The sequence below is a fragment of the Thamnophis elegans genome, chromosome 2 (genome assembly GCF_009769535.1).
Source record: "Thamnophis elegans isolate rThaEle1 chromosome 2, rThaEle1.pri, whole genome shotgun sequence".
NCBI lineage: Eukaryota > Metazoa > Chordata > Lepidosauria > Squamata > Colubridae > Thamnophis > Thamnophis elegans.
The window spans coordinates 145,964,539-145,989,087 of NC_045542.1; the positions used below are offsets into that span (position 1 = coordinate 145,964,539).

The 24,549-nt window shown below is 46.3% G+C and overlaps 1 protein-coding gene across 4 annotated transcripts; it reads right to left on the reverse strand.

Moving 5' to 3' along the window:
- Positions 1-709: 709 nt before the first annotated feature.
- Positions 710-23,219, reverse strand: SH3BP5L (SH3 binding domain protein 5 like). 4 transcript variants are annotated; one of them, XM_032209068.1, is made up of 7 exons: positions 23,154-23,219; positions 17,817-18,465; positions 16,340-16,402; positions 11,164-11,292; positions 6,832-6,993; positions 5,665-5,838; positions 710-2,473 (listed from the first exon to the last, which is right to left on the reverse strand). In XM_032209068.1, the coding sequence occupies exons 2-7, from the start codon at positions 18,018-18,020 to the stop codon at positions 2,072-2,074; spliced, it is 1,134 nt and encodes a 377-aa protein (XP_032064959.1). In that variant the 5' UTR covers positions 18,021-18,465; positions 23,154-23,219; the 3' UTR covers positions 710-2,071. The 4 variants fall into 4 exon arrangements, with proteins under 4 accessions (XP_032064959.1, XP_032064958.1, XP_032064960.1 ...); XM_032209067.1 differs by lacking the exon at positions 23,154-23,219 and adding an exon at positions 23,012-23,120; XM_032209070.1 differs by lacking the exons at positions 710-2,473; positions 23,154-23,219 and adding exons at positions 4,196-4,438; positions 23,012-23,120.
- Between the last annotated feature and the right edge of the window lie 1,330 nt (positions 23,220-24,549).

Genomic DNA, 24,549 nt, shown 5'->3' on the forward strand with positions numbered 1-24,549 from the left:
AACCATGATGAATTAAAATTCTGTTGCATTTATTCCCCCCTTCCCACTCCAGATGATCTTGTTCATATTCATCTTTCTTTTCTATTCCTGCCAATGCCTATTCAAACATTCCTGCCCTCTAAAATAAAGAATACGCTGGTGGGATTTCAGCAGTCACGTCTAACATTTCCTTTTTGGAAAAAGTTTCAGATTTCTTGGCTTCTAACAATTATAGCCTGTCATGACTGAGCCATATGGATTCTAATGACTATGCTCTGAAATGGGTAGTTTGCGCTGGAAAAAATGATGATAATCCATGCACAGAAGAAATAAAATTGAAGTTCCGGTCATGAACAATTATGTAGCTTTGGTTTTCAGTATCATCTAATCCTTCCTGGAGAAGCCCATTAAGATGCTTTCCCTTGAAAACTTGTGAATGTGGATAGACTGATGGATTGGTCTTAAGGACAAAGAATGCAAACATTACTAAGAGGCCAATCTGGATAGCATTAAACATAATAGATCCTAACCGATTAATGGCGGTTTCAAAAATGCTTCCGTGTTCAGTTGGAAGGAGTGACGTCTGCAATTCTCTATTTTCCTACATAAGAAGGTCTCTCCCCCCCCCTGGGGGGGCTTTTTCAGTAATACAGCTGCAGGGGGGGCAGAGACACACACACATACACATTGTTCCTGGGTGCACTTAGCAAAACAGAAAGCAAGCAAGTCACTTGATAGGGCATAAATTTTACTTTAAATAAAATTACACAGCATAAGCCGGTCATACAAACCTCCACACACCCCCGCGTACGCGCACACATACACACACACAAACAAACAAACAAACATGAACAAGAGTTGCTGTATGGCTGCCTCAAACCGGCAAGTTCTCATCACAGCCAAAAGTCCAGCAAATTTGTTTAGAGTGGCAGAAACTGCTCCTCACCTGCCTGCCCCCTTCCCCACCCGCCAAAAGGCATGGAAAGAAGGGGGGAAGGCGGGAACTGCTGGAAAAACGGAAGGGAAAAAAAAAACACCCGGTCCCCTCTTTTGCCACTTTTGCTAGTGCAAATGATTGGAAGAGTAAAAGAGCAACAGGCGCGGCAGGAATGATTGTGCTGAGGGGTATTGAGTAGGTGGGGGCCTTTCGGGTGGAAGGAGCCTCCTGCCCCCACATCTCTTCCTCTCCTGGGAGTGCTGGGCAGTACCAACGCGGTGCCAGTTTCTCCATTGGATTTTGCAATGAGGCAAGACGGCGCATCTCTGCTTAGGAGGAGCTTAGAAAGAGGCGGGTGGCTGCCATCTTGCTTGTGTGTGTGTGTCTGTGTGTGTGTCTGTGTGTGTGTGCCCTCTGTTGCAAAGGAGGGACAAATAGCATGCCTTGTCAGTTATGGGTGATAGTGAGAAGCCCTGTGGGGCACCAGAGTTCTTCTTTAAACAAGCCATTTATTGTCATCTATAGCCTTGCGGGAAAGCAGTGTGGGAAGTTCTCTCTCAAAGGCAGTGAGAGGCGCCTGGGGGGGGGAGCATTTCTACACTAATAGCTCTACATCCCACCTATATTCCTCTTCGCCCCCTCCCCTCAAAGAAAGATTAAAAGGAGCAAAGCTGCTTCCCTCCCACACCTCTCTCTTTCTCTCTCCCCCCCCCTCTGCTTCTAGACCAGCCTGCCAGCAGCTGAGCATAACTACATCACCAGGGATCCAACAAGCCAGGATAAAAGTGCAAAGTTGCAGATTACTTCCGGCATGCAATGCTCCCAGGGAAGAGGGGCATGCTTGAGGAGATGGCAGCTTGATAGATCAGATGGAGTGGGATTAAGAATGCTAAAATCGGGGTGGGGGGGAACCTGGGACTGGGACATGAACCCCCGAAGTGGGGTTTAAATTAAGATTAAGGGCAGAAAATCTGGGATTTGCACCTATAGTGGAGTGGAGTGGGAAAATCAACACTGCAGATGGATGAGGTCAAAAACCATTATGGAATCCATGCCTCCGCTTGCAACTTCTTCTAGTGCCTGGGAACCAGCACTTCCCCCCTCAACCTTCTTCTGAAGGCCGGGACTTAAAGGGGCGGCGGGAGAAGGAGCAGGTCAGAGGCTGATGCTGCGATGGTGTTTAAAGGAGTGGGGCTGAGCCATCCGCCGCTGCTCCCTTTCCTCCAGCTCATCACTGTTGAGACTAGCAGCATCAGACAGGCCCATCAGGTGCTCAACCGAGTCAAACTTCTGCAAGTCGGAGGCGATGGTCTGGAAGCTGAGGACCGAGAGCGTGTCGGACGAGGTGACGGGCTCTGGAGGTAGCACCATCCCGCCGTACAGTATCGCCGGGCTGGCTTCAGCACCAACTGGGGAAGCACGCCGTCCAACCAAGCGTTGGAGCCGCCGCGCATGGATCTGCTCGCTGATCTGCTCCAGGTTGCGCAGGGCTACGGAATAGCGCATCTTGGCCTGGGAGACCTGCTGCTCCAGGGACGTCACCCTGGCCTTGTGCTCCTAAAATGCAAAGGATACCACGCAAGAAAATCTACCGTGAGGGTTAATATTGCATCCATCGTATTTTACAGAGGACAAGATCTCTGCCTTAGCAACAGTATTGCTGAGGAAGATCGGAGACTGATATAGACATCCATTGAAGTGCACTCTTCTGTCACCTTCCATACGGAGTGAGTACCGTATTTTTCGGAGAATAAGACACACTTTTTCCCCGCTAAAAGAGGGTGAAAATTTGGGTGCGTCTTGTACACCAAATATTAGCCTGGCCCAACCCTTCAGCCCCCACCCTTTGGCCTCTGCCTCCCAGCAATTTGCCTCCTTGCAGCAAGCAGCGAACAGCCTGTTTCAGTTTCAGCACAGCCTGATTACCACAAGCAGCTGATTGTCAGTTGGATCGACCTCCCGACCACCAGCTGTTTTGGGCTGCAGGGATTGCCATTGCCTATTGCCACCTCTGTGTGCCCTCCGCATCCCATTTTTGGCCTCCGCGCACCCCATTTTTGGCCCATTCTGATCCCCGCTACCCAGAACGGGTAGAAAATAGGGTTCACAGAGGCCAAAAACAGGGCATGCAGAGGCTGAAAATGGGATACGGAGGCCAAAAACAGGGTGTGCAGAGGCAGCAATAAGCTATGGCAATCCCTGCAGCCAGAAACAGCTGATCATTGAAGGCCTGACAATCAGTTGCTGTGCTAATCAGGCTGTGCTGAAACTGAAACGGGGTGTTTGCTGCAAGGAGGCAGAGGCAGATTTATTTTTCTCCCCAAAAGCTAAATGTGTCTTATACTTTGGAGCGTCTTATACTACGAAAAATATGGGAAGTACCGTATTTTTCAGAGTATAAAACGCACTGGAGTATAAGACTCACCCAGGTTTTGAAGAGGCAATTTTTTAAAAAAAGTAAGTAGGTAGATAGAGAGATAGAGAGGGAGAGAAAGAGAGAGAAATACAGTAGGTAGGTAGGTAGGGAGAGAGAGAGAGAGAGTAGTTAGGTAGATAGGTAGATAAAGGGATAGAGAGAGAGAGAAATACAGTAGGTAGAGAGGGAGGGAGATTGTAGATAGATAGGTAGAGGGATAGAGAAAGAAATAGAGAGAGAGAAATGCAGTAGATAGGTAGGGAGATAGAGAGAGTAGGTAGATAGGTAGATGGGAGAGAGAGAGAGAGAGAGAGAGTAGGTAGGTGTTTCCAGGTGTATTTATCCATGTGCTGGAGAAGGAAATAGCTGACAACCTGTAGCACCTAAAACTTTGTTTCTGCTGGGACAGCACTTGATGAATATAATTCTCATCAACCACTCTAACTAAACAGCTTTCTTAAAGGGGGGAAAAAAGTTTTTGCACTCTGCAAACCTCCCCAAAATGGCCCGTTTTTCGCAAAAACGGGCCCGTTATTTATTTTTTTAAAAAAGGCATGAATAGCCTTGGGGAGGGGGGGGCTTGCAGAGTGCTCCTGGGGTAACTGAATTACTAATTGGTTTACTTAACAAACATGGCAAGAAAAGTTGTAAAATGGGCCAACATAAATTTCTCACTTGGCAACATAAATTGTGGGCTCAATTGTGGTCGTACATTGAGGACTACTTGATTGCCAGGTGTGTTTATGTCAATGTGTAGTCCTCGACCTATAACCACAATTGAGTCCAAAATTTATGTTGCTAAGTGAAACATGAGTTTTGCCCCATTTTACCACCTTTCTTGTCACAGTTGCTAAGTGAATCATTGCAGCTGTTAAGTTAACCTAATATTACCTTAACATTGTTGTTAAGTGAATCTTGCTTCCCCGTTGCTTTTGCTTGCAGGTGGCAAAAGCTGATCTCAGGACACTGCAAGCATCATAAACAAGGAGTGGTTGCCAAGCATCCAAATTTTGATCACCCGACCAAGGGGATGCTGCAAATGTTGTATGTGTGAAACATAGGGATAAGTCCCTTTTTTCCAGTGCCGTTGTAACTTCGAATGGTCTCTAAATGAGAAAGCTGTAAGTCAAGGACCACCTGTACTTCCAAGGAAACTACATGGCTGTCTTCATGTGGGCACCAAAAGTTGAACTTGACTCAGAAGGAAGCTTTATTTTATCCTCCAAGATAACCCAAATGCTTAATTTGAACTGGAAGAGCCATGATAGACAATGTTCTTGAACCTCCTATCTGTGCCTAAAAGTAAAGGTTCCCCTTGCACATATGTGCTAGTCGTTCCTGACTCTAGGGGGTGGTGCTCAGCTCTGTTTCGAAGCCGAAGAGCCAGCGCTGTCCAAAGACGCCTCCGTGGTCATGTGGCCGGCATGACTAAATGCCGAAGGTGCATGGAACGCTGTTACCTTCCCACCAAAGGTGATCCCTATTTTTCTACTTGCATTTTTACATGCTTTCGAACAGCTAGGTTGGCAGAAGCTGGGACAAGTAACAGGAGCTCACTCTGTGCTAGGGATTCAAACCGCTGACCTTTCTGATCAACAAGCTCAGTGTCTTAGCCGAGGTGGCGCAGTGGTTAGAGCCGAGGTGGTTAGAGTGCAGCACTGCAGGCTACTTCAGCTGACTGCAGTTCTGCAGTTCGGCTGCTCAAATCTCACCGGCTCAAGGTTGACTCAGCCTTCCATCCTTCCGAGGTGGTTGAAATGAGGACCCGGATTGTTGGGGGGCAATAGACTGACTCTGTAAACCGCTTAGAGAGGGCTGAAAGCCCTATGAAGCGGTATATAAGTCTAACTGCTATTGCTATTGCTATTAGCCACTGAGCCATCGCATCCCTTCTGTGCCTAGCGTTTCATAATTTCATGTTCTAGGAGTGGAATACGTCTCTCACCAGGAAATGAGGAAGCTACCTCTCTAGCTTAGTCTCAGGACAGATGGGGAACAATTACAGGTAGTTCTGGAGTTATGACCACAGCTGAGCCCAAAGTTTATGCTGAGACATTTGTTAAGTGAATTTTGCCCCATTTTATGATCTTCCTTGCCAAAGTTGTTAAGAAATGAACCACATGACCATGAGGCTCCTTGAAAAGTCAGAACTGTGGGAAACAGCTGCAAGTCACTTTTTTAGGAGACATTGTAACTTTGAATGGCCACTAAATGAACTCTTGTACTACCTGTATAGACTCGGCTTTGCAAAGATTAACATCTGCTCCCCCCCTCCCACAATCTTTTTGAACATAGGCAAGGGACTTACAGCAGGGTCAAAGGTCAGCCTCACCTCCAGGATTTGATTGAACTGAGCCTTGAGCTCAAAGTAGGGCTTGCTCTTCAGAATGACTCGCTTGAGGGATTTCTGGAGCGACTGCACCTTCGCCTCAGCCTGCTGGCAGAGCTGGGTGACTCGCTGGTGCTCCCGTTCGCTGCGCAGGCGCTCTTCCTCGGCCTCGTTCACCTGAAGGGGAGAGGAATCACGAGTTACTGAACAGATACTGCAACCAGCCTTACTATCCTCTGTCAGGCCTGGAAGGCATCTTTTACATTTGGGCCTTCAGACCTGCCACATTTTCTGCTGTGGGAAAATGGGAGGGGGGATTATATGGAGTATGGGAGATATATAGTCTAAAATAACATTCCTTTCTCAGAGAGTCAAGGACATCTTGCCCTGCACCTTGAGGGGTGTGACTGGGAGGCATCTCCAGTTGGGACAGTGCCTGATTGGACCATGTGATGGACCTGTGGGTGGCTGGGCAGGAACTTGAACTTTCTTTTGGATGGGGGAAACCTGGAAGCTTTCAGATTCGGGTTTTCCCAGATGTGCCAATATGGCATCTCTAATAAAATGGAACTTTGAGGAACTTCAAGCATCTGAGGTTTGTTTGTTTTTTCCATTGGGGGTGTTACTTGAAACCCTGACATTAACCCGAATTTCTTTTAAAACTCAACCAGCTCCCATAAACTCCGAGGTGCTGTCCGGGGTCCTGAGCCCCAAGCGTGACATCCTCTTCTCTCCAACTTCATGGTGACTGCTGCTTTCTGACACTACAGAACAGTGGTGGGTTCCGGGCGATACGGCCCGGTACAGGTGTACCAGGAGCAGCGGCCACCGTACCGGAATGGTGGCTTGTTTGGCCCACCCGCCCACCTGCGTTCCTTACTGCTTTTGGATGCAAATGGGCCAATTGCGTCTGCGTGCACAGCGTGTGGCACCTGCGCGACCTTCACTGAGCAGCTGAGTGTTACTGGGTGGTGGCATGCACGACCGGACCCATCGCCGCGTACCAGTTGCGACGGGATCCGGAACCCACTACTGCTACAGAAGCTACACCTATGGAGTGCTCCAGAGCAACATTTCTCTCTCTGGAGCCCTCCTGATCATCCTGGATTCTTCTGGAGTCAATCAAGTTGGGAAGGTCAGTCCAATTCCACCCTAGAAGAAGAACTTCACCTTGGAGGTGGCATGGTTCAGCATCTCCTGCCAGGTGGGATCCAGCCTGTTCTTGTCAGCCATCACTCCCTGCTCAGCCACAAAAACCATTTCCCGGGCTGCGTTGTGCATGCTAACAGCTCGTTCGTACCGGAGGGCAGCCTTCTGAGTCTCTTGCTGCGCCTGCCAGAAAGCAGGAAAAATGGAATTAGCAATATTGGTTAAACAACTACTATTAAACCAGTCTGCATACAACTGAGAAAAGCAATTGGTCCCTTTTGGTTCCTCCCCTCTCCTCTTGAGGGAAATCCATCCATCATTTTTTTCCTCATTTCTGTCAGATTTGATCTAGAACAGTGATGGCTAACCTTTGTGTCGTCACATGCTGAAAACGCGTGTCCGCACCCTCACCCATAAGGCAATGCACGTGTGACACCCCCCCATGCTGCCCCGCCCATGTGACCCCTCTCATGCATGCACGCGTGAACCCCCCCTTCCGTCCTGTTTTTGGCCTAGTAGGCCTCGCTGCATTCTCCTGGGAGCAAAAACGGGTCACGGAGGGGCCTCACTGCCCCCCCCACCCCATTTTGGGCCTAGTTGGCCTCTCTGCAGCCTCCTGGGAGCAGAAACGGGGCATGGAGGGGCCTCACTGCCCCCCACCTCGTTTGGGGCCTAGTTGGCCTCCCTGCAGCCTCCTGGGAGCAGAAATGGGGCATGGAGGGGCCTCACTGCCCCCCCCACACCCCATTTTGGGTCTAGGTGGCCTTCCTGCAGCCTCCTGGGAGCAGAAACGGGGCATGGGCCTCACTGTTCCCCACACCCTGTTTTGGGCCTAGGTGGCCTCCCTGCAGCCTCCTAGAAGCAAAAACGGGACATGGAGGGGCCTCACTGCCCTCCCACCCCGTTTTGGGCCTACTTGGCCTCCCTGCAGCCTCCTGGGAGCAAAACCAGGCCGCGAGGGCCACCCCCCATGTGAGTGTGCCCCCACGCATGCATGCACCCCCGCACATGCACACACATCTCCCACATGTGCCCCAAGCCACACATGCACGTTAGAGACTCGGAAATCAGCTGGCTGGCGGTAGGCAGGCACGCACACATGCGCGGTGGAGCTGAGCTGGGCCAACAGCTCATGTGCCCACAGAGGGCTCTGTGTGCCACCTGTGGCATATGTACCATAGGTTTGCCATCACAGATCTAGAGTGTGAGTTTTTATTAGGCATTTTAGATCTGCCTGAAACAAACAAGATTCATGAGGCATCTTTGCCATTTTGGGCTGTGCACCAAAAAGAGCATTGCACGCCAAAACAACTAGATACAAGGACAGTTTTCCCCCCATTCCATCTCTCTGCTAAGCGACTAATTCCCACAATGCTGTTTTATGCCCTGGGATGTCAAACCCTCTAGTAGGGCTGTATTTACTATTATCCTTCTCATCTTCCCTATTATCTATTTCCTTGGCTTCTTATGACTATAACTTTGTTGTTTGTTTCATATGATTAATGTTGTTTTTATTTAGTGTCCTGTGATGATTTATATTCATTGCTTATTTTATGACTTATGTTGTATGTTATGATTTATGGTGATTGTATTTTATGATTACTTTTATGATTTATCACTTGTTGCTTGTATGTACCCTGAAAGCTTATGCACTGGAGACAAATTCCTTGTGTATCCAATCACACTAGGAAAGGGGAAGGAAAGGGAAGAGAAGGGAGGGAAGGGAAAAAAGGAAATGAAAAGAAACAAAAGGAAAGGAACTCCATTCCATTCTATTCTATACTATTTCAGACTGTAGGAAGGGAATGGCATATTAGTTGGCTATGATTTCTGAAGAAGAGCATTCCTAAGTACTTAAAACCAAAGGATTGAGAAAAGAGGCTAAAATAAAAACCAGCCTCCAAAAATGGAGGGTTCAGTATGTATGCCTATCATCTCACAACATTTTAAAAGCTGAATTGCTGAGTTTGAGTCAGCACTTCCTGATATCATGGTAGCAAATACTGAAACACTGAAGTCAGCTTATATTTTAACCGTGCTTTTCTAGAGTTCTCATAGATATCAAAACTTGTAGAAAAGCCCAAGGTTGTGGTAGGCCAGCTCAACACTCAGAGCCTGTCAAAAGAGTTCTCAGCTCAATCAGTTTGACAGGACTGATCTCTAATCAGTGATCCTGTTTTTCCTTAGACTCATATCAGCCTTTGATCTGATTATCATACATGAAGAGAGAACAAAGTGATTGGAAAGAGATTTTGAACACTTTTGGAAAAGCAATGGCTCTCTCAACCAAACACACCTGAAAGCCGTGGATTATCATATTGATCTGTCTTTTCCAACATTTTATGAATCCTCTCTTTAAAAATTAAATAAGAAGTTTCTCTTCCACGAGCTACAGTGCACATCCCTAGAGAATTAATATATGCATTATAAAAACAAAAAGAGCATACTTCCCCCCCTTTTTTGGAAGATAACGCTGTGAAAGTACAAATAATCTGTAGATGGCTTCAAAAACAAGGACTATGGAACCTCAAGTCATTTGTTCAAGAAACCAGATTCAGGACAGTTGCTTCTGAATTCAGATAATGATTTATGAAATTTATGAAATGAAACTCAACATTAAGAAAACTAAGATCATGGCATCTGGCCCTCTCAATTCCTGCAAATAGATGGGGAAGAAATGGAGGGAGTGACAGATTTTATTTTCCTGGGCTTCAAGATCACTGCAGATGGGGACTTCAGCCAAGAAATTAAAAGGCGCTTGCTCCTGGGGAAGAAAGCTATGGCAAATCTAGACAGCATATTAATAAGCAGAGACATCACCCTGCCAACAAAAGTGTGTATAGTCAAGGCTATGGTTTTCCCAGTGGCAATGTATGGTTGTGAAAGTTGGACCATAAGAAAGAGCGTCAAAGAACTGAGGCCTTTGAACTATGGTGCTCGAGAAGACTCCTGTGAGTCCCTTGGACTGCAAAGGAATCAAACCGGTCAGTCCTAGAGGAGATCAACCTTGACTGCTCTTTAGAAGGCCAGATCCTGAAGATGAAACTCAAGTACTTTGGCCACCTAATGAGAAGGAAGGACTCACTGGAGAAGAGCCTAATGTTGGGAAAGATTGAGGGCAAAAGAAGAAGGGGACGACAGAGAATGAGGTGGCTGGATGGAGTCACTGAAGCAGTAAGTGTGAGCTTAAATGGACTCCAGAGGATGGAAGAGGACAGAAAGACCTGGAGGAATGAGGTCGCGATGGGTCGGATATAACTTTGCAACTAACAACAACAAATGAGTAGAAGAATGCTGAAGTGGAACCTAAGTTGGAAAGCCTTGTAAAGGGCCCCGTTTTCTGAGCCACTACTAACATCCATAGTAAGTTTTACTTGGCATCATTTATTTATTTATTTGTATTCCGCCTTTGTTATACTCTTTATTTTTAATAGTTTTTTATGTTTTATAATATACGCTGCCCTTACTGAGTCACTTATTGAGTTGGGCAAGAAATAATAAAATAAAATATCTTCTGGTATTGAAACTGCAGAGGATAAACGATATAGCAATAGCACATATACTGCTTCACAGTGCTTTTACAGTACTCCTCAAGTGGTTTACAGAGTCAGCATAATTGCCCCTAACCATCTGAATCCTCATTTTACCCACCTCGGAAGGATGGAAGGTTGAATCAACCTTGAGCCTGATGAGATTCAAACTGTCCAATTGCTGGCAGCCAGCAGTCAGCAGAAGTAGCCTGCAGTACTGCATTCTAACCACTGCGCCACCATGGCTCATATAGTAATAGCACTTTGACTTATATACTACTTCACAGTGTTTTCACAACCCTAAGCAGTTTACAGAGTCAGCCAATTGCCCCTAACAATCTGAATCCTCATTTTATCCACCTCAGAAGGATGGAAGGTTGAGTCAACCTTCAGCCTGGTGAGATTCGATCTGCTTAATTGCTGGCAGCCGGCATCAGCAGAAGTAGCCTGCAGTACTGCACTCTAACCACTGCACCACCACAGCTTTTATTCATGAAAGGCCACGGCCATGGTCACTATTATTGTTCTTCCTGTTAACTAAGTGGTCTTTAATATAAGATACAGACGACAGGTCAACAAGTTGCAAATAGATTTAGTAGTTTAAAAGTTTTGGGAGGGCTTCTTTCGCAAGTGGTGGGAATTAATGTTATAGTAATATATTAGTATTCAACTGGAGGGAATAATATGTGTGTAATGTGGGTTTTTTAATGCTTTGTTTTTTTTTCTTTTTTGTCTCCTTGGATTTTTTTTGTTTTGTTTTGTATTTTAACGTTGTTTTTAATAAAATAAAAACATAGGGGGGAAAAAGCCACGGCCTGCGTACCTCCCTGGCCAAGCGCCTGGCTTCATAATAAGGGCGCGCTTTCTCAATGCAGTTCCCCAGTTGGGAGCCCTGGGCATTCAGCTTCCTAGCAGATTCAGACAAGATCCGGCGGTACGTAGTGCGGGCCTCCTGTTAAGACCAAAGGCATAAACTGTGTCAGCATCTTTAATAAACATTCCCCTCCCCTACAATTCTTGCCACATTTATTACTCTTATTCAGACACTGCCTTTCTAGCCAGCCTTTGTCCTTTATGAGGTTCTTCTGTGTAAATTGGATGCTCAAAGGCAGCTCAGGCAAATATCACATGGCCAATATCTGGACCAGTGACAGAGGCCCTGATGGTGCCAATCCATCCCAAGTGTTAGATGCATATTATCAGCAGTAGGGAAGTCTTAAAAAGTGATAGGACAAGAGCAGCTGTCTCCTGCAAACTCCACTCCCCTTTCGTTCCTCTTTTATTTCCCTTGGGAGGGGCCATTCAGCGTCCACCTGTAGCCGTACTCCCAAGTCGACCCCTGTTCTTTAGCTGTTCCTTTCGTCTGGCAACTCTGTGCATGCGCACACTGGGAACAGGCTCCAGCTGTTCATCTGCCTCACTGATTTTATTTAATCAATTTATTTATTTAATCAATTTATAGGCTGCCCAATCCCGGAGGACTCCGGGCGGCTTACAACGAAAGATGATGTTTGAAGGCAGCTGATAACTGGCATATGGCTCTGGCCCCCTCTCTGCCTCCGACACAGAGCCCTCATCAGAGCCTTCCCCAGACTCCAGGACTGGCCCTTGTTCCTCCCCAACCTCCTCACTGTCCGAATCTGCTACCAGCTCTGCGGGCCGCTGGAGGTCCACAACACTGGGTTCAAACCAAAATCCTGTCCATCGCTAGCCTTAACAAGAAATAATCTGACAGTTCTCGGGGAGATGACCTTCTCTATGTCATGTCAAGCAGGCTAACACAGTTTGCAAGGGAGGCCACAGAATTGGCTCCACGGTTTAAATTAGGCCAAAGTATTCACTGATCTGACTTACTTGGGGTAAAAAAAAAACCTTTAAATTTTTGACTTAACAGAACTAATCAAATGACTTTTTAAAAAACAGTCCTCCCAAACTCAGAGCCTCCTATATATATTGTCACAGTTGCTGGGAATTTGGGGAATAGTAATCCTAACATGCAGATGAATTCTGAGAGGAGCCAACTGCGTTGCAGCAGCCCTCCCCTCGCTCCTCGAGTCAGTAGCCGAGCTGGCAGCTGAGTTCCCTAGACTTATAGTTCTGGGGGATTTCAACTTGCCTTCGCTCGGTGAACGCTCTGACGGAGCGCAGGAGTTCATGGCTTCCATGACAGCCATGGGCTTGACTCAGGTAATTCGAGGCCCAACCCACTCAGCGGGTCACACGCTCGACCTCGTATTCCTCTCGGAGCAGTGGAGTTACGATCTTGGTCTGAGGGGTAATGAGATCATACCCCTGTCATGGTCAGACCACTGCCTACTGAGGCTAGACTTCCGGAGGCCAAACCCCCACCGTAGGGAGGAGGAACCGACCAGGTGGTTCCGCCCCAAGCGACTGATGGACCCCATTAGGTTCCAGACGGAGCTTGGGGTTATTCCAGATACTCTCGCCCACAGTTCGGTTGAGACCCTTGTCGCTGCCTGGCACTCGGCAGCTTCGGGGTCTCTAAACCGGATTGCGCCACTACGGCCCCTCCGGGTCAGCGGCCCCCGGAGGCCTCCTTGGTTCACCGAGGAGCTCCGGGAGATAAAGCGCCGGAGGAGATGCCTAGAGCACCTGTGGAGATTAGACAGGTCCGAATTGAACCGGGCACTTGTAACAGCATGCACCAAGGAGTATACTCGCGCTCTAAGATCGGCAAAAAGAACATACATTGCCTCCTTGGTAGCGTCCGCCGAGTCCCGCCCAGCCGCCCTGTTTAGGATAACCCGCTCCCTCCTAAATAGGAGGGAGACGGGGGACCCCTTACAGGGTAAGGCTGAGGAGTATGTTCAGTTCTTGGCGGACAAAGTTGCCCGGTTTCGAGCGGACCTGGACTCCACTCTTGCAGAGCCAGCTGAGACACAGGGGAAAGACTTGGCAAACCATCTCTGGGTTGAGTTTCAGGAAGTTGCCTCTGGGGATGTGGACAAGGCTATGCGAGCTGTGAGTACCTCCACTTGTGTACTGGACCCGTGTCCCTCCTGGCTGGTTGCCAACAGCAGTGAGGTGACACGAGGCTGGATCCAAGCGGTTGCTGTGGCATCTCTTCGGGAGGGGCATTTTCCCACCGAGCTTAAGGCAGCGGTGGTGAGACCCCTTCTGAAGAAACCGTCTCTGGATCCAGCTATTCTTAATAACTACCGTCCAGTCTCCAACCTTCCCTATGTGGGGAAGGTTGTTGAGAAAGTGGTGGCCCTCCAGCTTCAGCGTACCTTGGAGGAAGCAAACTATCTTGACCCCTTCCAGTCCGGCTTCCGACCAGGTTACAGCACAGAAACTGCTTTGGTCGCATTGACCGATGATCTCTGGAGAGCTAGGGATGGAGGCTTTGCGTCCATCCTGGTTCTCCTTGACCTCTCAGCGGCTTTCGATACCATCGACCATGGTATCCTTCTGCGACGACTGCGGGAGGTGGGAGTGGGCGGCACTGTTTTGCAGTGGTTCTCCTCCTACCTCTCGGACAGGTCGCAGTCGGTGTTGGTGGGTGGGCAGAGATCGTCCCCGAGGCCCCTAACATGTGGGGTGCCACAGGGGTCGGTCTTGTCCCCCCTCCTATTTAACATATACATGAAACCGCTGGGCGAGATCATTCGGAGGCACGGGATAAAGTATCACCAATATGCGGACGATACTCAACTGTATCTGTCCGCCCCGTGCCAACTCAATGAAGCGGTGGACGTGATGGAACAGGGTCTGGAAGCTGTTAAAGACTGGATGAGAGCAAACAAACTGGTGCTCAACCCAGACAAGACCGAGTGGCTGCTGTGTTTTCCTCCCAATAATTTGACCACCGTACCATCAATCAGGCTGGGGGGACAAAATTTATACCCCTCAGATAGGGTCCGCAACTTGGGAGTCCTCCTGGATCCACAGCTGAGTTTTGATCACCATCTATCGGCTGTGACCAGGGGGGCATTTGCCCAGGTTCGCCTGGTGCGCCAGTTGCGGCCCTACCTGAATCGGGAGGCTCTCACGACAGTCACTCGAGCCCTTGTGATCTCTAAGCTGGAATACTGCAACGTGCTCTACATGGGGCTGCCCTTGAAGAGCACCCGGAGACTTCAGCTAGTACAGAACGCGGCCGCGCGAGTGATTGTGGGCGCACCTCGGTTCGCCCACATAACACCTATCCTCCGCGAGCTGCGCTGGCTGCCTGTGGATCTCCGGGTGCAATTCAAGGTCTTACTTACCACCCATAAAGCGCTCCATGGTAGTGGATCTGACTATTTGAGAGACCGCCTTCTGCCAATAACCTCCCTGCGTCCCATCAGATCGCATAGAGCGGGCCTCCTCCGTATTCCATCCGCCAGTCAGTGCCGACTGGCGACTACCCGGAGGAGAGCCTTCTCAGTTGCTGCTCCGACGCTATGGAACAATCTCCCCGTGGAGATTCGTACCCTGACCACAGTCCAGGCCTTCCGTACAGCCCTCAAGATCTGGCTAGCCCGTCAGGCCTGGGGATAAACTCTTCCGCCCCTCCCGAATGCTGAGAGAATGTTGTGTTTTTAGTATTTTTCAGTTATTGCACATTTCTTTTTATGTTTTGTCTTCACTCCCCTTCCTTGTTATTGTAAGCCGCCCTGAGTCCCCTCAGGGAAAAGGGCGGCCTATAAATGCTATTAAAATCTAAAATCTAAAATCTAAATCTTTTCCATTTAGAAAAAAAATAAAATCTTCTGATGTTGAAACTGCAGAGGATAAATGATACATTCATGAAAGGCCACAATTTTAGGATTTGCATTCCGAGTTAATATTGATACTACTATTTTAGCCCTTGTTTTTTTAAAAAAAAACCCTCAACAACTCTTCTTCCTTTGTGCTGTCTAAAATGTGCAATCTGCCACTGAATTTAATAAAGGCAGGTGTGTGTGTGTGTGTGTGTGTGTGTGTGTGTGTAACCAGTGTAAGCTATGAACCACAACTTGGGTAAATCCTGGGACAAGAAAGGATAGCCAATGCTGGGAAGACTCAGGAGTTGGTCAGCTTCAGCACGTCAACGCAGCCTGATTCAGCACGAGCAGCTGATTAGCGGTTGGATCACCCTCGCGATGACCACCAATCAGCTGTTCCAGGCTGCGGGGATCGCCACAGAACTCCCCCCCCCCCTCCGGCACGTCACGTTTTTGGCCTCCACATGCCCTGTTTTTGGCCTCTGTGCATCGCATTTCAGCCAGATCCAGGTGGAGGGGATTACCGCTGATCTCCATCACCTGGAACCGGTTGAAAATGTGGCGCATGGAGGCAAAAAATGGGCCTTACAGAGGCCAAAAACACGACATGTGGAGGCTGAAAATGGAATGTGCAGAGATGGCCATGCGTTGTGGCGATCCCTGCAGCCTGGAATGGGTCTAAAATGGGGCGTAGAGGCTGAAAATGTAACACACAGAGGCCAAAAATGGCCGAAGGGAGGGGGCAGGCAGGTGGGCGGGGCTTCGGCAACGTTCAGTGTATAAGATGCACCGCAATTTTTACCCACTTTTTTGGGGGGGAGTGCATCATATACTCCAAAAAGTACCTTAAATTGCAGATCCTCCAAGAGACAACTTGCTTGCAACTCAATATAGAGTCTAAATGTGGAGTTTTGGTTTTACGCTAACCAGATGGGACTTCCTTTCTCAACTTCACTAGTCTTCTGGTGAAAAGGGAATTGTCTTAATTGGCTGATCTCCTGGCCTGAAGCCCACTATGCTGTCTCTTCTCTGACACGGAGTATGAGAGAGTTCTAACTGCAATCTTCCTGGCTGGAAGATCCTCCCTTCCTTTCCCTCCCTTCCGAAAAAACTTCAAACGCTCACTAAGCGATCGGTCATGCGTCAAGGCATATCTGTATGCCAGGGTTCAACCTATTTCCACTTCCTTGCCTGAGTGAAGGTGCATTCCCCACCCTACAATAGGAAGGAAAATCTTGAGCCCACAGCCCCCTTCCCCTTCCTTAAGGAATGTTGATTCTGTTGTCGTACATCCAGCTGCAATTCCACTCGATTGATCTCTTCGTTGGCTTGATTGAGATGTTCCAGCTCTTCCTGTGGGCAGAAAATCAGAGAGCGAGGCTTAAGAGAAGGCACCGAACTAACCACAGCACACAACTGTCCTTTGATCTAGCATGGCCACCAGGTGGGAATTCTAGGACTTGTAATCCCAGCACATCCAGAGGGATGGAATTCACGTTTCAACGTGGCCTAGTTCCTACTTGACTTGTGAACAGGTAGGAACATACATGCATAGGCATGTATTCATTCAAACATTCAGAACATGTAGGGGAGGGGGAATCCTTTATTGAATGCAGAATAAACAATGGAAAATTAAGAGCCCTGGTGGCACAGTGGTGAGAATGCAGCATTGCAGGCTAACTCTGCCTACTGCCAGGAGTTCGATCCTGGCCGGCTCAAGGTTGACTCAGCCTTCCATCCTTCTGAGCTTGGGAAAAGGAGGATCCAGATTATTGGGTGCAATATGCTGAGGGCCATAAAGCACTGTGGAGCGGTATATAAATCTAAGGTGCTATTGCTATACCGTGTTGTCTGCCAGATTTTAGTCTGTTAAACCAGAAAACGTGGCTTTCAAAATAAAGTTAATTTTTCTATTTGTATGAAGGGGATTGAGAAGATTTGGGAATGTAAGGAGTATTGATGATAAGGGACAGTACAATTATTTTCACCCTTTTTGGGGAAAGGAAAAAGGAGAGCTCCCAGAGATAAACTGTTCTCATTTTCTTCCTAAATGCCTGCAAAATAATCCAAAAACAGATCATGGCTCCAGTGGTCCTTCAGGAGGCAGGAAGGCTAAGTTTCAGCTCCCCTCTTACACAGATGGAGCCAGTTTTTGAAGGCCACCAAGTCTGGGTTCCAAACAGCCACCCAGTCACTAAATGGCAGCAAAGACTTTTCTGTCTCCCTTTGCTGCCACCTAGCGGCTCCCTAGATGTTTGCAACCAGATTTTAGAACCCAAATGTCAGGCCTGCAGCCATATTTTCTTTTGGAACTTTGGCCTGCCACACTTTCTATTATTCTACTATGCATTTTCTATTGTGGGAAAATTGGAGGGGGAATGGTAAGGAGCTACATACTATGTAGCCATAACAGAATTCTTTCTAGAAAGCCAAGGTCATCCTTTGTCTTTGCACCTCCGCACCTGACTGGAATTGGATGGGTGGAACTGCCAGCATGGCAGTGGAAGATTGGACCATGTGATGGACTTGTTGGGTGTGGGGGCAAAATCTTGAACTTTCAGCTAGGTGAGGAAAGCCAGGAAGCTTTCAGATTTGGGTTTTCCCAGATGTGCCAACATGGCTCTCTTAATAAATTGGAACTTTGAGGAATACTTCGCCTTGGACTCTGATTTACTTTTGGATGCTATTTGGAACCCTAATACCAAACTTCCTAAGCATGTGGTCAAGGAGGCAGGGCCACAAGAGAAGGAATTCAGCAAGTCCTCACCTGAATGCGAGGGTCAAGCTCTTCCTCCCCCTCTTCCTCATTTTCTTTCTTCTTGGCATCGCCACTACCATCACACATGGCCTCCGGCCCAGGCACTCGCTGCTCCTCGTCACCTTCGGAGGGGGTCTGCAGTTGCCCCGGAGGCGTTTGCCGCCCATCCCCCATGTTCATGCCCAGCACTAAGCGCTGGTCAGAGTCCTCCATGCCTGCCTTCCTGTGCCTCTCTGCGGCCTCTGCTCTCCCTCGGTAGGCAGGCTGCCCGAGTCACAAAAACCCAGGCACCATATGCAGGCCAGGCCCGCCCACAGGGAATTGGCATGGGGTTTCTGAGTTCATCCAGATGCCTTTGGCAGGCGCGGCAACGGAGGAGGAGAGGCAAAAGTTACGGCATCGATCCGGGAAGCAGGAGGCGACTTCTGGTGATGTCAGCCGAGTTGGAATCCTCTTGAAATGTAAAGGGCTGCAATGCAAGATCTTCCCCCACAGAGAGAGAGGAGGGGGGTGATACAGGCAAGGAAGTTCCCAAAGGTGCTCCTTTGCAGAGGGGGTGGAGAAAGTTCCCTGTTAGGCGTATCCTCCACCCCCTCCTCTACTCCATTCTCTTAAGCTCCTCTCTTGATGGTAAGCTCCAGCAGCACAACCTAGTGAACTGAAACAGCCAAGTGGGAGGCAAGAGAGAAAACAGAAAATACATTTTAAAAACTGCCTATTTAGATAAGGGGCAACAGACAACTACAGCTCTGTTTCAGGAGCTGCAAACTAAAGTTGTGTTCTTCGCCATAAAGAAACTCCAATTCAATTCAAACCTTTATTTGGTTTTATTGTGCACATGAGTACAATAAGATTGGTTGTGCCCCCCTCCAACACAATTCAACTCACAGTGAAACACAACAAAATCCCTACCCAGTGAATCCAACTAACAAACACCCAGTCCTATTGCACCATGTGAACTTATATTGCATGTCACGCCGGCCCCACAAGTCAGTCGCACTATGTTTTGTAGGGTTCCTTTTCATTCAGGTGTCTGACAGCCCACGGATAAAAACTGTTCTTCATTCAGCCTGTTTGTGTGGCTGCCTCTGCTTCTATATCTCCTTCCAGATGGTGGGAGAATAAAAAAGGGCTGACCAGGATGTGATTCGTCCCTGAAGATTTTCCTCCCTCTTCTAAGGCAGTGAGCCCTAGTGATGTCTGAGACAGCCAAGCGGGAGGCAAGAGAAAAACAGAGAACACATTTTAAAAAGCTGCCTTTTTAGTAAGGGGCAGCAGACAATTACAGCTCTGTTTCAGGAGCTGCAAACTAAAGTTGTGTTCTTCGCCACAAAGCCATATCCCAAGTCTTTTCTTGTTCCCTACCGTGCCTTTAAGTTTTAGAAAGGCAACTGTGCAGTCTCTTGCCGGAAGCTGGGGCACTTTGGAGACCAAGAGCGTCACTGTGGGATAAGCGTTTATGAACAGTAGCGTTTTCATTAGATGCACACACAGCTTTTACAGCTTTTATGAGTGTCTTCCTATCACAGCACACTCATACGGATTTTGCAACTGTTCAACCGGAGACAATGTTTTGCATTCCATTTCTGTCTAGCTGTAATGCTCTCAATTCCCTCTCCCCCCGCCCCCAAAAGCCACGTATACAAATCTGTGCATACATACATAAATACATACACCCATGCTATTTCCTATGGGGGGGGGTGTTTCTCAGCAACATTATGCACAATGCAGAACTAATCAGCCAACTAAATTAGGGCATGAGAGAAGACCAAAGGAACATGGCTAAATTTAGTTTATACCAACACTACAGTATTCACTATGTCTCTCTGTCCTTGCAAACCACTTTAGCTCCACCCCATCCATATACCATTTCATATAGTATTCTTATTTATTTAGGTATATTTATATTTTCATTTCCAGATGGTTCAAAGTTGGTACAAAGTTTTGGCCATCACAGACCCCTTGCAGTCACATGATTGTGATTCTTGACAAATGGCTCACACTTACGATGGTTCTAATGCCCTGCAGTCACATGATCTCTCCATTTGCAACTTTCCCCACGGGATTCCCACAAGCAAAGTCAATGGGGAAGACAGCAGTAAATTGCTCTGATTAATCCCCACCTACCCCCCAGTCTTCCTGTGCTCCCACGCAACCTGCACTAGGCTTCCCAAGCTCTCCTCCAATTCAAACTTGGCCTGTGTCGGTGACCCCCAGCCTCCCACACGTTGCCTGGGACTCCCACTCTTTCCTGTTTAATGACCTGATCTGCACGTCTTGGGGCTATAAATGGGACTGCAATTGCCAATGCTAAGTGATGTGGTCACAGGACATCATGCTTTACAGCCATGTCACTTAGCAATGGCAATCTCATTGTAACTTGAGGACCACCTGAATTTAATTAATTTACACCAAAGCCCAAAAGACGCCTTTTACGGTTTACACTTCTTGCCTCTTTTTCAGGATCTCAAAAACTCCGCTCCAAATGTTGTTCACTGCCACCACTTGCCTACTTCCAATCAAAATTCCGCCAACCACCTTCTAAGGCTCTTGTACATTTGCATTCACTCGTTATCTTTTATTTTGTTTAGGGGGGTAGTATTATTCCAATGATCGGGCACTGAAGTGGTCTTCCCATACCCCTGAACAAGTTACAATGATTCCATTTGCAAATCATGTTTTAATACCTCTGCAGCCATATCATTTTTACAGGTTTTATGCATGATTGACAGCTTAAAATTTGGACAATAGCTATACCATTTGTTTCAATTCAGCTCTTCAATATAACACTATTATCCCATATACATCTCCAAAATACTCCTTCCAGCATACCTCTCTTTAGTTTCATCATGAATCCCTTTTATCATTTTAATTACAATTTAGTTGAAGCTCCTTCTTTAGTCTTCTTCATCCACTGCCAAAACATTTTTTTTTAATTTCTAACAAGTTCACTCTGAATTTCTCTGCCTTTTTTAAAATCTTAACCATTTTTTGTTTTTTAAAACATTCTTTGCAGTTATCTTCTCTCTTAACAAGTTACACAGTATTTCCCCCTTCTGCATTTTTGCAGCAGTCAATCTCTTACAAGCATTATTTCTCAACGATAACCTATTTTACTTCATCATTCCATTAAATGCCCTTTTCCATTAGCATACAGTATTACATAATTCTTTTCACCCTGTTCCAAGAACTTTCCTATTTCCTTACGTCAACTTTCCATTTATTTTGCTGAGTGATTATTATATCTTGTAATGCTTTTTTCATACATATTTTATATTTTCCTCTTCCTGTGGTCATTCTGTTTATAACATTTTCTTTCTTTCTTTCCTTCTCTGTCTACTTTTTTCACACATATTAAAAATTATCTGTCCCTTATTCAAAATTCCTCTCTTGTATCGTTCACCGATTCTCTCAGCTTTCCAGCATAATCAAATCAATCATGCTTTAAGTTTATCTATTCATTGCTATGTGTCGATCTCAACAAACATGCTTAAATCACGTATTCAATATTTTTCCAAGCGAGATATTACAATTACAATTCTCACTCATCCTTAGTGTCTAAATAACTCAATCATTTTTCTCAATTCTCACTCATCCATTACTGTCACCTATTAAATAATTCCTTTCATCACATTCCTTCAGAATGTTGTATAATATTTCCTAAATTTGGAAAACTGGTTCCTTATTATCATTTATTAGAGCAGAATATCTAACTATCACTAATCTAAGGATTCTCTACTTTCAAATATCTTGATATCTTGACTACTATTGACTTCATGGTTGGGTCCATACACTTTTCTTGGCAACAGTAGACATTTGTCTTCTTCTAGGACAGGCGTCACCAACCTTGGCAACTTTATGACTTGTGGACTTCAACTCCCAGAATTCTGGGAGTTGAAGCCCACAAGTCATAAAGTTGCCAAGGTTGGAGACCTCTGTTCTAGGATGTTTAGCTTCCCATCTAGCCTTCTATTCCCTGGAGGTCTCCCATCCATATGTAACAAACCAAATTTGACCCTGCTTAATTTCTTAATCCAGACAAGATGACCCACAAAGATGACACCAATTCATATTATCAGACCTGTAGTTTTTAGCCAATTTGTTCATAACAATATACTTCCCCCCACCCTACAGTATTCACCACTTTCATTTAGAACTAATGACATTCTTCCTCTTAATTTCATGAACACACATATTTTTTCTTTCCTTCATTTCCTACTCTTTGTCTTTTACTTCAGTTAGATTTCTGTTTAGATTGTCTGAATTTGTGTAGGGTTTCCTGCCTGAGCAGAGGATTGGACTAGAAGACTTCCAAGGTCCCTTTCAACATTGCTATTCTATTCTATTCTGCTCACAATGTTCCTCCATATCCGACCTATGGTCTTCACGGGAGGGCTGAGAAAGATTGAAGTCGGACCCCTATCTCAGCTTTGGACAACTGAGGCTTTTATTTTAAACATTAGAGTAACACAGAAGAGGAGCAGAGTTGATTGCCACCCTCAGCTGTATCCCACGCCAAAGTGCTGCATTACTTGCTAATGCTTAAAATAGTACTAACCCAAGCCATGATCAAAGTTGGTTTTATCCCAAGCACCACGTGTTTTTCTATGCAAGCCAGAACCTCTAATGAATTAATGTTCATCCCACCTTTATTACTGTTATAAATAACTGGAGGAAGTGAACATAGCTAATACTCCCTCCTCCTTCTATTTTCCCCACAACAATAAACTGGTAAAGTGGATTGGACTGAAACAAGAGTGAATGGCCCAAAGTCACCCAGGTAAACACTACCTTGAAAAACACCATACTCCCCCCACTTCCCCAATAGTCCACCAATTTAGAAATACATGGATGGACTGGCACACAACCAGAGTATGCATGCAAGGCTATCTGCCCATCAATCTAAAACATTAAAAAATTAATAAAGTGTTTTTTAATGTATAAAAGCTTATCAGCCTGCCAAGACTCCCTGTTTTCTGTATAATGCCAGCTAGGAATTAAGGACATTTGGAGAGGACCGAAGTGGGAACAGCTGGCTTGTGCCACCCTAAATTCGCTAGGCTTTAAAGGGATGCAGCAGCACCGCCCTTTCTATTTGCACCCCTCTCTATGCGGATCCCTAACGGGGGTCGCCCAAGTTTACCCCGTGAGCTTTCCAATTAAAGCAAAGACTTAGGTCCGAGGATCGCATCAAAAACTCTCACTTTTTCCCGGTCTGCGCTCTTTCTGCGTCGATTCCGGCGGCATTCCCAACGCTGCGCGGCTTTCCCACCCGAAGCGGCCCCAACCAAACGTGCGCGGGGAGGGGGGGGGGAGAAGGGGGGAGGGGCAGAATGTTTTATTTACCTCCAAGCTTCGATTGCACCCGCTCCAACCACCGGCCTAAGCGGAAACGGAAGTGCTGCGTCCCAGAGAAGCCAACCATTTCCCGAATCTTTTAAACGTACAGCATGGCGGCTACCTGCGGTCTGGACGGCAGGTGTATGGCTAGTACACCTTCGGCAATTTTTTCCTTCCCCCCTCCCCCCAACAACCAGGTGAAAATCAGGGATCTTTGGGTTAGAATATATGTGCTCTTCTTCCCTTCACAACAATTTGCTGGTTTGGGTTTCTTCTTCGATTTTTCAATCCCCTAAAAAAAGAATTGATGGTTTGCAAAGGGAAACGCCATGTTGCGTTACGGAAAAGTGGAGCGCTGTGCATAGATAAACGCTCAAAGATGTACTGCCGTTTTGCCCGTTGGCTTTGGCGTCTTTGAATGAAGCTGCAAATGTTTTTTTTTTCCCCTTTCTTCCTGGGAGGCTACAGTCCATATAAGTCAGGGGTTAGATTGTCACTTGAATGTGTAAAACAATATGTCCCAAAAGTGTTTTTTCCAAAAGGCAACTGGACTTTTTTATTTGAAAACCTTCCGCTTCTCATCCAAGAAGATTCTTCAATTCCCAACTGGATGTGCAAATAAATGAACATGACAACAGGAGCTAAAATGCAAAACGTTTTTTTTTAACAATAGGGCCTGAATTTAAAACAAAGAGAACCATGGGGAAAAAGGTTATTTATTTGTATTGCCTCCTATTTTGTTAGGAAACACACATGTTTGGGGCTTGCAAATGGTACAACGTCTGTAAGAAAAAGCTTAATACTGAATAAGGATTCCTCTCATTTTTGACTATAGTGTATTTTAGGGCAAAAGGACTGGGCAAGTACCGGTAGTTTGAGAGGTTTTAAATGTTTTTGTAAGAAGGCAGTAGCAAATCACTTTTATCACCTGGGCAATCTGCAGGATTTGAGTTCAACTAGAATTTTTTTAAAATTATCTTTATGCAATCCTTGATTTAAAAACATATTGTTTGCAAAGGAAAAATAACTTATGAAAACAATGCGTTATAAAAATGTAAGATCTAAAGAGTTAATTATTCGGTCTTATAATCAACAAAGTGGCAAATGCTTGCCTCAAAAACTCTAATTTCTTTTAGCTATCTTTTGAAAACAGCAGTATCAGAAATATCTTTTCTGCCCAAAACATAGTAAGATCCTTCTCACTCATTTGTTTAAGCTGTTTATATTATATTATTATATTATTCTGTCCTGCATTGAATTCTAGGCAGTTTCAAAGTTTTGCTTATGCAGTTTTCATTTAAAAACTGTTGGAAAAACTATTTCTGCAATTTTATCTAGGTTGGTCTTAAAAATCACTTTGACTGTACTATGTATTAATTTTTGGAAAACTATGTCATTAGAA